The sequence below is a fragment of the Cebidichthys violaceus genome, unplaced genomic scaffold (genome assembly GCF_023349555.1).
Source record: "Cebidichthys violaceus isolate CVI_PGR_0920_01 unplaced genomic scaffold, fCebVio1.0.p SCAF_10, whole genome shotgun sequence".
Classification (NCBI taxonomy): domain Eukaryota; kingdom Metazoa; phylum Chordata; class Actinopteri; order Perciformes; family Stichaeidae; genus Cebidichthys; species Cebidichthys violaceus.
The window spans coordinates 12270847-12283763 of NW_027176263.1; the positions used below are offsets into that span (position 1 = coordinate 12270847).

The 12917-nt window shown below is 42.2% G+C and overlaps 1 protein-coding gene across 2 annotated transcripts; it reads right to left on the reverse strand.

Moving 5' to 3' along the window:
* Positions 1-1532: 1532 nt before the first annotated feature.
* Positions 1533-12228, reverse strand: zgc:110045 (uncharacterized protein LOC664755 homolog). Of its 2 annotated transcripts, none has more exons than XM_068718109.1 (13): positions 12043-12228; positions 8779-8885; positions 8567-8590; positions 8408-8440; positions 8179-8295; positions 7830-7961; positions 7244-7372; positions 6490-6579; positions 5790-5831; positions 5303-5378; positions 4286-4338; positions 2955-3124; positions 1533-1753 (listed from the first exon to the last, which is right to left on the reverse strand). In XM_068718109.1, exons 2-13 carry the CDS (start codon positions 8854-8856, stop codon positions 1717-1719), a joined length of 981 nt encoding a protein of 326 aa, XP_068574210.1. In that variant the 5' UTR covers positions 8857-8885; positions 12043-12228; the 3' UTR covers positions 1533-1716. The 2 variants fall into 2 exon arrangements, with proteins under 2 accessions (XP_068574210.1, XP_068574203.1); XM_068718102.1 differs by lacking the exon at positions 1533-1753 and adding an exon at positions 2312-2666.
* Positions 12229-12917: the final 689 nt, after the last annotated feature.

The following is a 12917-nucleotide window of genomic DNA, read 5'->3' on the forward strand; positions in this document are numbered from 1 at the left end:
TGCTAGTCTGTCCCTAGAGGAATATTTTTAGAGTACTGCCGTAATTCTTCATCAGGGATTGAGTGTCAGCTCTGCCTACCAATTTGCCATAAACTTTCAAGCTATTTTGTGGCCCAAAAAAAATATATATATATATATTTATTTACTTATTTTCCTCTAAATTGCTTTTTCAAAACAGCGTGATGGCAACAAGCTCTAAAAAAAACGGCCCCCCTCACTCCTGCCTGTGTCAGGTTGAAAAAAGGAAATCATTAATATGGCATTAGAAGCTGGCTGTGAACTCATGACTGCCCTGGGCACCCATCAGCATACATGCAGCACTGTTCTCTGCTGCTACACCTTCCCCCAGGTTCAAATGTCATCCTTCACTGTCATTACATTTTCTGCTCCCATTAACTATTGATTATCTCCACTTCAGCATTCCGAGCCCTCCTGTGGAAGTGGTCCACATGGTTCGCTACCCCTACTCCACGGATCAGGCAGAGCAGAAGTGCCTACCTCCTTGTTGCTCCAGTAAAAGAGAGAGAGGGGGGGGGGGGGGGGGGGGGGGTGTTCAGATTCACAGAGGGGCAGACCTACCTCCCCATTAGCCGTGGGCTTGAGCGGACAACTGGAGGTTAAGTTGTTCTTTCCCAGGACCCGTGAGAACAACTTGTGTGTTGAATATTTACTGTGAGGTCAGTCCAAGTTTGCTTCTGTTTTACAGGAGAGTGCGGGTCGAAAAGTTTGTTTGGGCAGGAGCCCTCTACCATCAACAAACTGCATCCATAATACCATGAAAGTTGCTAGGGCAGCTTTGTGTGTATACCTGCCAAAAACCTCTAAATGTCTGCGTGTTGCCAACTGCTAATGGCCGCCGTTACTGCTCTCTGCTGTTTTCCATATTTCAGTATCACTGCTGTTTAATGTTTTACATGTCCAGGCTGTAGATGCACATTTCCTCTCTGTAGAAAAGTATCTGTTTGTTGTATGAGTCATGTTATTGTGGCTGTCTGGTCTTTGGTTTTCTACGGGTCAGACAGAAACACAGGGGAAATATAACCTTATTTGTGTCGATTTGTTTATAGGTTCACTTATATGTCAAGGGCTTGCATCAATTAAATGTGAAAATCATATCTCAGTAGGTGCTCAAATATCTTATCCACTGCATGCATATGAAGTCTAACTAATAAGTAGATATTTAGTTTATACAAAAATAAAATAACATACGAAATGCTCTCTGAGTTATTAACTGTAATGTGTTGTCCTGATTTATATTCAATTAAAGTTCAAAGCCACTTAAAAGTAAACAATGCATAAATCATCAGAGTAGATGTTTGTATTTAGGAGTCAGAGTAATCAATGCAAATGTAAAAGGTTTTCTTCACCAACAAAATTAGAACAAAACAACCAATCTGTATTCATAAAAAGTCACATTTATTCCAAAGTCATTTCAAATATTACAGCTCTGCATTGTTTGGGGGCGGACCCACACCAGAAACACATGAATAAGACATTTATCACAATAATTGCTCAGCGTCCATTTCAGATGCTGAAAGTCGAAGCATTCCAGTCGTTCAGGTTGGAAAACAAACAGGAAAGAAGCTGGCGTACAAAAACAATAAATGAGTTAGTTCGGCCAGTCCCGCTCTACAGGATTACTGCGTAGAGTGAAATCCACTAGAATCCAATGTGGCTTTAGGATAATCCCATCAGAACTGCGACAGCACAACGCTACTACAGAACACCCGTGCCTGTTAGCACTGAGGAGAGCCTATAGTGAAGGAAAGGTTAAGTTGACAATCCTTGTTGAAAAAAACTTAACACACCGACTTCTACTGTACAAGACAAACATTTCAAGTCTCATGATGCTCCGTTGCATTATCTAACAAAAAATAAGATTGTAAACTAGTAACAGAGATAGAAAACTAAGTCAATATTTGCATCATGGAAAATACCTCTCCTGGAGTAAGTCTTCATATAAAGCTCTGTAACATGAATCCATTTGAAAAAAAATAGCTTTTTCTAGGATACTAATTCAAGCCTGAGTTACCCACATTAATTGTTAAGCATGTCTGCAAGATAATACTGAGTTAATGTGCACCTCTGCTGCCTGTTTTAATTATTGAGGACATGTTTTGATACTACCATGCTTTCAGTCTGTTTCTAATATTCTCCCAATTTATGGAAGACAAGTGCTACACTGGCAAAACTCACACACACTGGTGTAAGCTATTTGTAAGCCTATATACGCTCAATTTCAAATCATTTTTGTAATCATTTAACGATGTCTTACCAGTCAGCTACTCTGACGCAACTTAAAAAGCAGACATCAATAGGGAGCGAACTTCTGCCGATCTGATTTTTTGATGCCGGTCGACATTTTTGCAGTGTAAGGGCATAAACCATGAGTTAGGCTGGAAGCGGCTGCTGGGTGGACAGCCAGGAGAGGGAGAGTTTTCATGCCAAGCAGGCTGGAAATGGGGACGGCGTAATGTGGGCTTTGGATGGTTTGTAGGGTGGAGGGAGAGTGGACGTTAATGGTGGGGGCTTGGGTGGAGGCCGCCAGGACGGCCATAGAGGTAGCAGCGGTGGAGGCAGTGGGAGCAGACTGAGAGAAGCTCATGTTGAGGTCAACTGGGGTCGCAGAGGAAGCGGCCTGCATGGTGTATTTAGCCATCTCTAAGCTGCAGGTGGTGACGTTTGAAGGGGGAGTTGAGATGGTGAAGGGGTTAAGAGGAGACAGTGGAAAATGAAAAGAGGGAGAATGGGCGAGACAAAGGAGAAGGGAGGTGAGAGAGAGGAGAAAACATAAGTATCAAAGAAGGAACGTGTTAAAAAGCAGAGTCAACAGAGAACGGAGCAGTGAGACAGAACAAATCCAGCCTCACTCTGAGCACAATAACTCTGGTGTTTCATCTTCAAGCCGCGATGTGATGCCCTGCTGGACGTGGGCGCCCCGTGTAATGTCTTACCTGGCGTTGATGAGGTACTGGGCGACGCTGATGCTGGCCGGCGAGCCTGTGATCGTGACTTGCCGCATGGCTGAGCCATCAGTGGCACTGGCAATTTTGATGTGAGCTCCAGAGACCTGCCGAATCTCATTGATCTTGCTGCCTTGTCTTCCAATTATACAGCCAATAAACTAGAGAGAGAGAAACATGTAAATGGCAGGACAGGTCATGTTTTCAATCTTTTCAGGAATTAGATTTCAAAACAGCATGTGGAAGCAACTGCCATGGTGATAGCAGCACCACGCACTCCCAGTTATTTTGTGTTTACCACATTTCCAGCTGTGCTAATGTAACAGTAGAAAACAATTGTACCCATATTACTAACACACCATACTGTAATTGTGTGATTACATGAAATGTTAGCAAACAATACTGTGAATCCTGTCACTATAACACTGGCTACTTTAACATTATGACGTATAAATGTATTCACTTTGTTAAATATTGACACCACTGTCATGTCTGTACGGTAAATACGAAGCTACCGCCAGCAGCCGGTTAGCTTAGCACAAAGACTGGAAACGGGGGGGAACAGCTAGCCTCGCTCTGTCTGGCCGTAGCTCTAAAGCTTACTTATTAGCATGTTATACCCTGCTTGTTTAATCCATACCAAAGTGCACAAATGACTATTCTACTTGGGTCTACACTAGTTGCATTGCAATCTCCAGGTGTCAACAAGACTCCAGGAAGTCACTGCTCCTACCCAGGAAATAGTCCTGCACATAATCCCCCTAAAACCACAACCTGTCATTTTTATAATTAGTTTTGTTGTGTACACATTAAACAAACATATCACATATAACATGTCAATTAGTGACAGGACCAGACCGGCAGTTTTCCCGTCTACATTATGCTAAGCTAACTGACGATCTGATTTATTTCTTAACATGTCACTGTGTTTGCTCATAGATAACAAAGGAACATTCCCACAGATAAAATTCACCTCTGCCTCGCCTTTTGATTATTTTATCAAAACACTTCTCATGGTACACCTACACATACACAAATGCAGTACATAACATGGGAACGTGATTCTTTCCGATTCATTTGAGTAGTTTTGCATGTTCCACATTTTATCGTAAGTATGTCATGCGGTGTGGGACTCGCGCTGGTCTGGTCTTGACTTGGTCTCAACCCCTCAAAGTCTTGGTTTTGTCTTGGTCTCGATTTAGGTGCTCCTGACTACATTGTCATTATAGCTGTCCTCCTAGAAAGTATTAATAAATTAAACAGCATGAGGATTATCTGTGCGAGTTTTTGTGCTGGGAGAAAACAAACAATGTGGCACTTACATCATTAGGTATTGCCAGCTCTTGTGAACTTGTGGGGGCAGAGACATCCAATCCTGCAAAGTAGGACAAGAAATGCGAACAACAGTATGGCACTAATGGCTTCCACATCCATTGCATGACAAGTTAACCTACTTTATCACTGGTGCACTGCTCAAATAGGAACATGAAAATGGCAAATGGCAAGAAAATCTTTCCTGACAGACTCATATACTGTATATACATATACATTCTATGCACATATTTTGTATTGCTACAATAAGATAAGCATTTTAATTAAAATATGAGTCGCTCATAAGCTCTAACACAACAGTCCTGCGTACATAATCACAGTGTTGTAATATTTTGTCCTCAGTTTAGTTGTGGCAGAGTAAATGAGTATGTGGGGTGGCTGAGGTTAGGGATGGACTGGCCAAGAAGACAATGTTAGATTTGGAGGAGAAATGTTGCAGAGGTGGAGGATGGGATTCGAGAGATTAGGATTTGTTTTCGGAGAGGGAGACTGGGCAAATGGAGCTGAAATTTTTGGGAGGATATAAGAAATCATGAGAAATGGTTAAATATTTACTAAACTGTAAATATTTCTGACATTTTTCACATTCCCCTCTCAGAGAACTCTGCTGTTTTACTTTTGTATTTCAGTCTGTCTGCTTCAATCCGTCACACACTGTAAATATTTCAGTGTCTAACTTTCAAGATTGTTTATAATAAACTAGTTTGGTGGCTTAACCTTAAAACGTCACTGTCCCACTCACTATTCTGTTCTTTTCATCTTATTTTCTTGTACAAATAGCTGCAAACGCCAATGCAAAACCAAAAACAGCTCATTTCAGTGATATGTACGTCTCTGTAAAGCCACCTTCTACAAACAAAAAAAACCTGTGAGAGAGTCTGTAAACTCTGAGAGGATGGAGACATCCTTGTTCCTCTCTGAAGTGACAGGGATGTTGATGATGTGATTCGAAGAGGAGTGAAGACAGAGGGATAGATGGACTTCCCCGGGGAGCCGTGGGTACGTACCAGGGAAGGTAGGGTTGCTCTGCCCAAGGGAAGGGAGGGGGATATGCTGCATAGCCAACTGGTGAAGCTTGGTCAACTGCAGGGTAGGAAGGAAGTTAGAGCTAACCAATCAAACTGGATTATTATCAGAGGAGCTGACAACTGCAATACAGAGCCAATCTGAAGTTCACAAACAGCACAGATAGTGAAGAGATCCCCTTCAGAGAGCATGCTGGATTCTCACTGGCAGTCATCAGAAAGTACAGTCACATCTCTGGCTACGAAGCTATCACTGATCAAGAACTCTTAAGATCTCCACTTTCATTTCAATCAATGCATGCGGCTACAACAACAACAACGTGTTAGCGTTAGTAATGTCAACAGATTAGGGTTATTGAATTTCATCTTTGCAGAGTAGGGTACACAGAGGGCGGAGTGGTGGCTTGGAAGGAGTGGGCAGGGGAAGGTCAACGGGGCGAGTGTCGGCAACTCAAATGAGCATACTTACATCTTGGTGCGCAAAAGCATACTGCCCTGGAATCGCAAAGGCCTGAGAGGAATAAGAGAGGAGACGTGGTTGTATGACCGGGAGGTGCGGACGTGTTCAAACACGACATTTGAAAAAGTGAATTTGTAACGTGTGAACTCAGTGCAGTGAGTGCATTTCTGAAAATCCATTCTCTTCCACTTTTCCATAGCTCTAATGTGTATGGATTTGATGGAATTTCATCTAAATGTCATCTGCTGCCCTGCACCCCCCCCCCCCCCCCCCCCCCCCACCTCTTTGACCATGCCCAGAAATCCAATAACATAAACAGATGTCTGATAGGTCAGAGCACGCTGTGCCAAAATCAGGACAGCAACCGGCCAGCTCAGGGAAAGCACAAGCTTTAGTCACGACATCTTTCAGGTGTCCCACTGCAGAGGAATTATTTTATGTAAATATCTGTCAATCATATCTCTGACACATTACAGCTTGCCTGAATACTTTCTAATGTGATCATTACCTCATCCTATCGCTCAGAGCGTTACAATATGAAAAGCTCACTGCTGTATAATTACACAGATGTGTCCCTCTAGTGGCAAGATGTGTTTAATGATCAGCGTGACTCTGAGCTCCCACAAAATAAGAAAGCCTATTCAATTGTTGTGCTTTTTAACAGAGCCATTTAAAACCACGGTTGAATAACTCCCATATTGCTACTTACTTGTGCAGAGTGTTGTGGTGCTAATACTGCATGGGCTCCAGCAGACATGGCCTTGGGTCGGTAGGGAATGGTCGCTCCTTTTGGTGGAGACTAGAGACACAGACATGCAACCAGAATTTACATACAGCTACAAGTGAGAAAAGGGCTCTTACTGCCACTGGTGCATTTTATATCCCTTTTTAAATTGCCTGCTGAATATTTTTATTCCCCTTTCATCGGTTGAGAAAGTTACATAAGACCTTGGACCAAAACAACTTATGATACAACTGAATAGAACAGAAAATAAGGAGTTGGTTGGATTTTTTGCTGAACTTAAAAATAGTTTTACTTTTAGTTAGGCGATTCCCATCCCCCCTTGCTGTTACAGCAGTATGTCGAGAACTCAACTAACTCAACTAGAAATTAAAAACAGAAATTATGATATGATTGAAAAAATATGCATCCACAATTTTTGTGTTAAGGAGGACTGACATTCGTCTGACGGGAATTTGGGGGTATGACTGACAAAAAAAATCATTATCTAATAAAAGGAACAATATATTGAACATCTTCACAAACAGGGCCATCATTGCTGCATCTCTCATGAGGACGACCAACCACTCCAACCTGAACGCAAAGCTTAAGCCTTGCAGAAGTTAAATATATTCAATATCGGGAATATGCTACCTTTTACCAGCTCCTAAACAAATGTGACATTTAACGCCTAAATAGAGTTGCTGAACGTGTGGATCATCTGCTGTCTGACAGTGCTTACCTCCAGCATGACAGAGCAGATGTGTCGTACACACTGAGTGATGGCCTGTGGAGTGCCGGAGATTGTGACAGCCCTCTCTGTTGAGTCCGGCAGCATGTCTCCTGCCACCTGAACCTGAGCGCCTGTGGTCTTGACGTTGCCAGACAACAGAAGAAACAAAGGCTATTTATTGCTGAAAAGAGCCTACATCACACGAATTGAAATGGTGTTTTAAGCACCCGCAAATTACCCCGAACACATTTTGACATGCAGGGAGCAGCTGCAAGCCAAATAGCAATGTGTGCTCCAATATTTGGAGAGGCGCACACAAATATTGTCCATTCAGAACGAGTATTCACCCTCCACCGATCTTTACAGGCATAATCAGAGGGATTTTCATGAGCAGCAGACGAAGAAGAAAAAAAATGCACACATTTTAAGGCAGAGAACAACAAGTGAGATGGAACAAACAAGTTTGACTGGAGTGCTTGATACTTGAGGTGACACTTGAGGTGTCAAAGCAGCAGGGAGGTTTTCTGTTCCCTTTTGGGTGCTGAGAAACAACTTCCCGATAGAAAAGCAAAAAAGAAAAGCACTCCCGTCCTACCTCTCTGATCTCTTTAATCTTCGAGCCTCCTTTGCCAATCAGCGAGCCACACTGGCTCCCTGGGAAAACCAGGCGAAGTGTCACAGGTGGCTTGCTTGTCACGGTGCTGTTTGTCATTGCTGCGGTGATATCCTGAGGGAGGATTCAAAAATACTTTTTCAGCACAGACTGTGAGAACGTCAGTTTTATTTGACAAGTCTCTATTTCTATTTGGCAAGGAAAAGGTGCAGTCACTGTCCTACAGATTTCAGACAAAATCTTTAAAGAATGGTTTCTAAATTCTTGCATTAAACTGAATTTTAATGAAGATATGTGAGAAATGTTTTGCTGCACATTTGCTTTGCTGTACCTCCTCAAACTTCTGAGCGATCATGGAGAAGGCTTTGAAGATGCCCTCTGTCGGTCCTGTGATGGTGACTATCCTCTCGGGAGACGATCCCTCCGATATGTTGATACGAGCGCCACTCTGGAAAACACAAATCCCCAATTATTCCAGCCTCAATTTGTTGTAATTGGTCTGCCAGAACACATAAAAGTATACGTGTTTTCACATTAGGGGTGTCAGAGTGAATGCTCACCTCCTCCCTCATTTTCTTGACTGTTTCTCCTTTCTTGTGTCATGTAGGAGAATATAAAACAGTAGACTTGATTAGTTTGATAAAGAGAAGAAAACAAGGCAATCAGGAAGAAATCAGTGTGATGCTGATGGATTGTAAAAAAAAAAAAAAAAGATCTACCTTCCCGATGATGCTGCCAACTTCCTGTTAATGAAAAGACAAAAACGCTTAACAAGCAAGTGGCAACACACAAGATTTTCTCTTAACAGCTTCATAAATTTAGAGCAGGATGTAATTATTTTAACAACAATGGCATGCTATTACCAGACCAATAGGATACGATGATATAAATACACTCAATTATTTGAACTGTTTCCACATCTGTCTATTACCTTTCCATGCATCAGCAGCCTCAGCGTCAGCGTTACGTTCAGACCCCCATCTGAAGCCATTTCTTCCTTGTCAGACATTGTCTGTGTTTTCCTTGAATGTAAACCTTCTGCAAAAAGAGGGACATTGTTTCAGACCACTCCTGTGCATAACAAAGGAGCTCTGGTGTTTCAGGTGACTCAGTAGATTATCCGTTTAAATAACGGGACCCTAATTTCATTACAAAGTCAAACTGTGTGGAGAGTATTATATGAGCTCCACGTTTCAATGAATTTCCAGCTGTCTTTGTCTGTTAAATCATTCTGGTTGTTATCACTGCTCATGCTAACTACCCTGGTCTTCTTCTATTTATTACTGTCAAACTGCTGCAGCTGCAGGAAATGTGAAATGTATCATTTCCTGTGCTCAACAGGATTTTTCTGGGGAAGAGCTACCAGACACAGCAAATGTAACAGCTATCATGAACTGGGTGTAAGCTGCATCATCAGTCTGCAGAGATGAAATAGATCTCTATTTGAGAATGTTATGGATCATTTGCTCAACTATGGGGAATGCGGAGTGACCGGAAAATGCTCCAAAGTATGAACAGATCTTTTTTACGCTGTTAAAAGAAGACAACTTTACTTTTTTTAGGTTTCATCAAGGGACTTGTGCTCTCTGAAGAGTTGTGGATTATTGTTGTTTGTCTTCTGACTGTGTACTTGTGAGCGGGGGGGAAGATAAGTCTATCTCTAGGTGCAATCGTCACTTGGGACTGCATCTTTAGTTCCGGCTAAAAAGATGTTGTGTGTCCCTCGGATAAGATAAGATACAAAGGAAGCCACTTGTGGAGGCCTGAGGATCAAGTGATGTGTGTGTGACCGGTTAGTCTCTTCATATCACACAATGTCGGCTCTGTTGTGGCCGCGTATCCAATATGTTGTATTTGCAGAACAAAGAAAGAATGTCTTGATGCAGTGTAGGAAGGGCAGTTTATCGCATCATAACTGACAGAGAGAAGACTTTAAGTTACCAAGGACCAAGGTCACTTTGTTTATCGGACCATCATGGTTCTGAGCAATGCTTTAGACATTTACTTTGAACACTGGGCTTAGTAAAGCTCAGTGTTTGAGAGACATTCTGCACAAAGAATTGACTCAGATAAATAACTTATAACTAATAAACCAAATGATCTAAATGAAAAAGCATAATTTAAGAAGGGAATGTTTATGTGGACAGAGTAATCGTTCATCTAAAACCTGTTGGCTTAATGCAAATGGTGGATCTAGGTTCCTTTCTGAGACCTTGGTGATAAAGAGGAAGGAACATAGCGGCACGCTATTGGTCAGTGACTGCACATGTGGTGTTCCCAGTGTAATCCACAGTTTAATTCAATCCTACTGCGATACCACTCTCATGTCTGTGCGGTAAATGTTAAACTGTAGCCAAAAGCCAGTTCGCTTAGCTTAGCATAAAGACTGGAAACAGCTAGCCTGGCTCTGTCCGAAGGTTATCCGTCTACCAGCATGTCTAAAGTGCACTAATTAACTAGTTCTATCTCATGAGTTTAATCCATATAAACAAAGTGTGGAAACAGTGTTTACGATGGGACTATTTCGTGGCTCTGAACAGCATCCAAGCAAACAAGATATAGTCTGGAACATAATCAACATGGAACAGCAAATAGTCATTGTCTTTTCCCTCATACTTAATCCCTGTACGGACTACACAAACAAAACATAATGTGTTGATTGGTGAGCTTTAGAGGGGCTGGATTTTGTTGCCAGCGCCAGGCTAGCTAAGTCTCTGTGCAAAGCTAAGCTAACCAGCTGCTGCCTTTAGCTCCATATTTAACAGATAGATATGAGAGTGGTATTGACTTGCTCATCTAACTCCCTGCAACCAAGCAATTAAGCATATTCCTCAAAATATGTCCTCCCACAGACCCCTGTGTAGATGCGCACACAAACCAATAAATAAAGAACTCTCTGTCGCCATTCCACACCTAAAAAAAAGCCCAAAAATGAGAGTGGGTTTGACTTAACCACGCTAACTCTGAGGATATCGTGACAAAATGTGGCAATATCAGTAACTAACAAGTAAATAAATGAAAAATAGTTTTCCAGGGGCAGACAGGTTTACAATAAGATATTGTTCCGGTCCGAGCTAAAGGACTTACTCTGATCGGCATCATGAATGAGCGGAGGGTGTCTTACTGCTAACAAGACTCACAGCCATTCTTCCCACCGTGTATCATTATAAAGTTAGAGTGAATACATCAAATAAACAGCAACATCTCTGTCTAATCCTATAGGCCGGGATTTGTTTAGTTAATGCTAAGACCCCTTTGACCCATTTCTGTCACCTCTAGCACGTCAGCGCCCACTCAAGACTTCCGAACAAAACACTGGCGCACAACAGCACCCACAGAGTATACATGATAAAACAGATAATCTACAGGAACCCAGCTCCCAGAGCACTGCATGCAGAAATGGGCTTCAGACAATAACAAAAAAAAAATAAAACCAGGGCATTAATCCTTGAGGGAAATGGAGAACAATGTCTAAGTGGATTACTTGAGGGGTTTCATGTACTCCAAATTTAAGGGGAAAACAAAGCATATTTTTACATTCTGAAGATTGTAATGCAAAGATTATTGTATTTTACAATATATTACATACAATGCTCCAGTTTAGGGAGCAAAGCTCCTAAATAAACAATAATTAAAACAATGTTCTATACATTTTGAAACGTGTTAAATTACATATCTTTATTACAATTTAAATAACCCATGACTAATCACTTCTTAAAGATCTAAAGTAACATTCTATTTATAACGATCACATATCAGACTATAAGCATGGGGCCCGGCGGCATGGCATTCCTCCCTCAACACAAAGGTTACACTATCAGAGATTCATGTCTGTTTTAATGTGATAATCCATTGTAGCACAAACTATCTCTGCCATCAAGAGTGCAACAAAATGCCTTTACCACACAGCAGAGTGCTGAAAAACAACCAGCACAAATCAACTAATGGGAGTCAGGAGACGTGCATTAGAATGAAGACATGCATTCTTAGCTCCCTATAAGTGAAGGGAACAAAAAAAGAGGGCTGAATTCAAAGTTACTTAAACTTAAAACTTCAACTTTGCATCTGGTTGAACCCCCAACATTACTGTAGTCTGCAACATTGTTACCAGTAGAAACTAGCTGTGAAGGAGTCTGACCCTTGTGGCTCAGCAAAAAGGGCCTGTATTCAAGAATGATAAGTGTGAAGTACTGACCTTATATAAAAAATATTCCTCTTCTGTATTTCTGGTATCTCCTAAATGAACAGCCTTTTAGTCTGCAGTCCGTGATCAATGTTTGCCCCCTTTGTTGTCAGTTATCCACAGAGTGGACAGATGGTTCCCTGTGCCCTCAGACCGGCTGGAGCGGAGGCTGGCTTTGCTATTAGTCCCTCAGCTTAGCCCAAGATAAGCCCCTACGCAGGGCAAGTGAACCTGCATCTCTTGCCTAATTCTCCCTGTCACAGCCACCAAAGAGGCGTTCCTCCGCACGGAGATCCACAAGCTGAAGGGGCCTGAGGGCAGAGCAAAGAGGCTCTTTGGCTGGACACTGTCCAGCGCAGATAGAGCAGGCTACAGTTACAGCCAACACAACAACCAAAATCAGAGAGCTTTAGCCTTTTTCAGTCATCGAAAACACACATAGAGACACTGAAGAGAGGCTTTGTTAACCAGTGTTGCTCTGAGACTAACAACTCTGCATGACTGCTGTGTTCCTCATTAGATTTTCAGAGCGCTTCCTGCCTGCACAGGGCCGGATTTTTCTCTAAAAATAAATCACCCTGTATGAAATCGGTGCTTTGTACAAGGACCCCCACTAATTGAGGGCTGGGAAGGACAATGTGGCGTTTGAGGTATTTAGTGATGTTAAGCACAATGTCTTCATGGGGCGCTTCTCTCCCCCCCCCCCCCTCCCCATCACTGCCTCTGCCCTCCCCCACACCAAGCCCTTCTGCCCTTGTAATGAGGCCATACTTGATACAATACAGCCCCGCACAGAAAAAAAAAATGCATTCAGCTGAGCTTCAAAATTGTGAAGGAAATGAATCAGTGAAGCATAAGTGGCATATTTAATTACTACTCACTGCGTT

What these genes read in the sequence shown, in the direction of transcription:
- zgc:110045 (XM_068718102.1), bottom strand. Translation starts at nt 8,856, where the DNA reads ATGTCTGACAAGGAAGAAATGGCTTCAGATGGGGGTCTGAACGTAACG. An exon ending in TTGGCAGCATCATCGGGAAG is followed by an intron (nt 8,441 to 8,566) that starts GTAGATCTTTTT and finishes ACATGACACAAG; the next exon opens with AAAGGAGAAACAGTCAAGAA. An exon ending in TCTGCTCTGTCATGCTGGAG is followed by an intron (nt 6,580 to 7,243) that starts GTAAGCACTGTC and finishes CTGTGTCTCTAG; the next exon opens with TCTCCACCAAAAGGAGCGAC.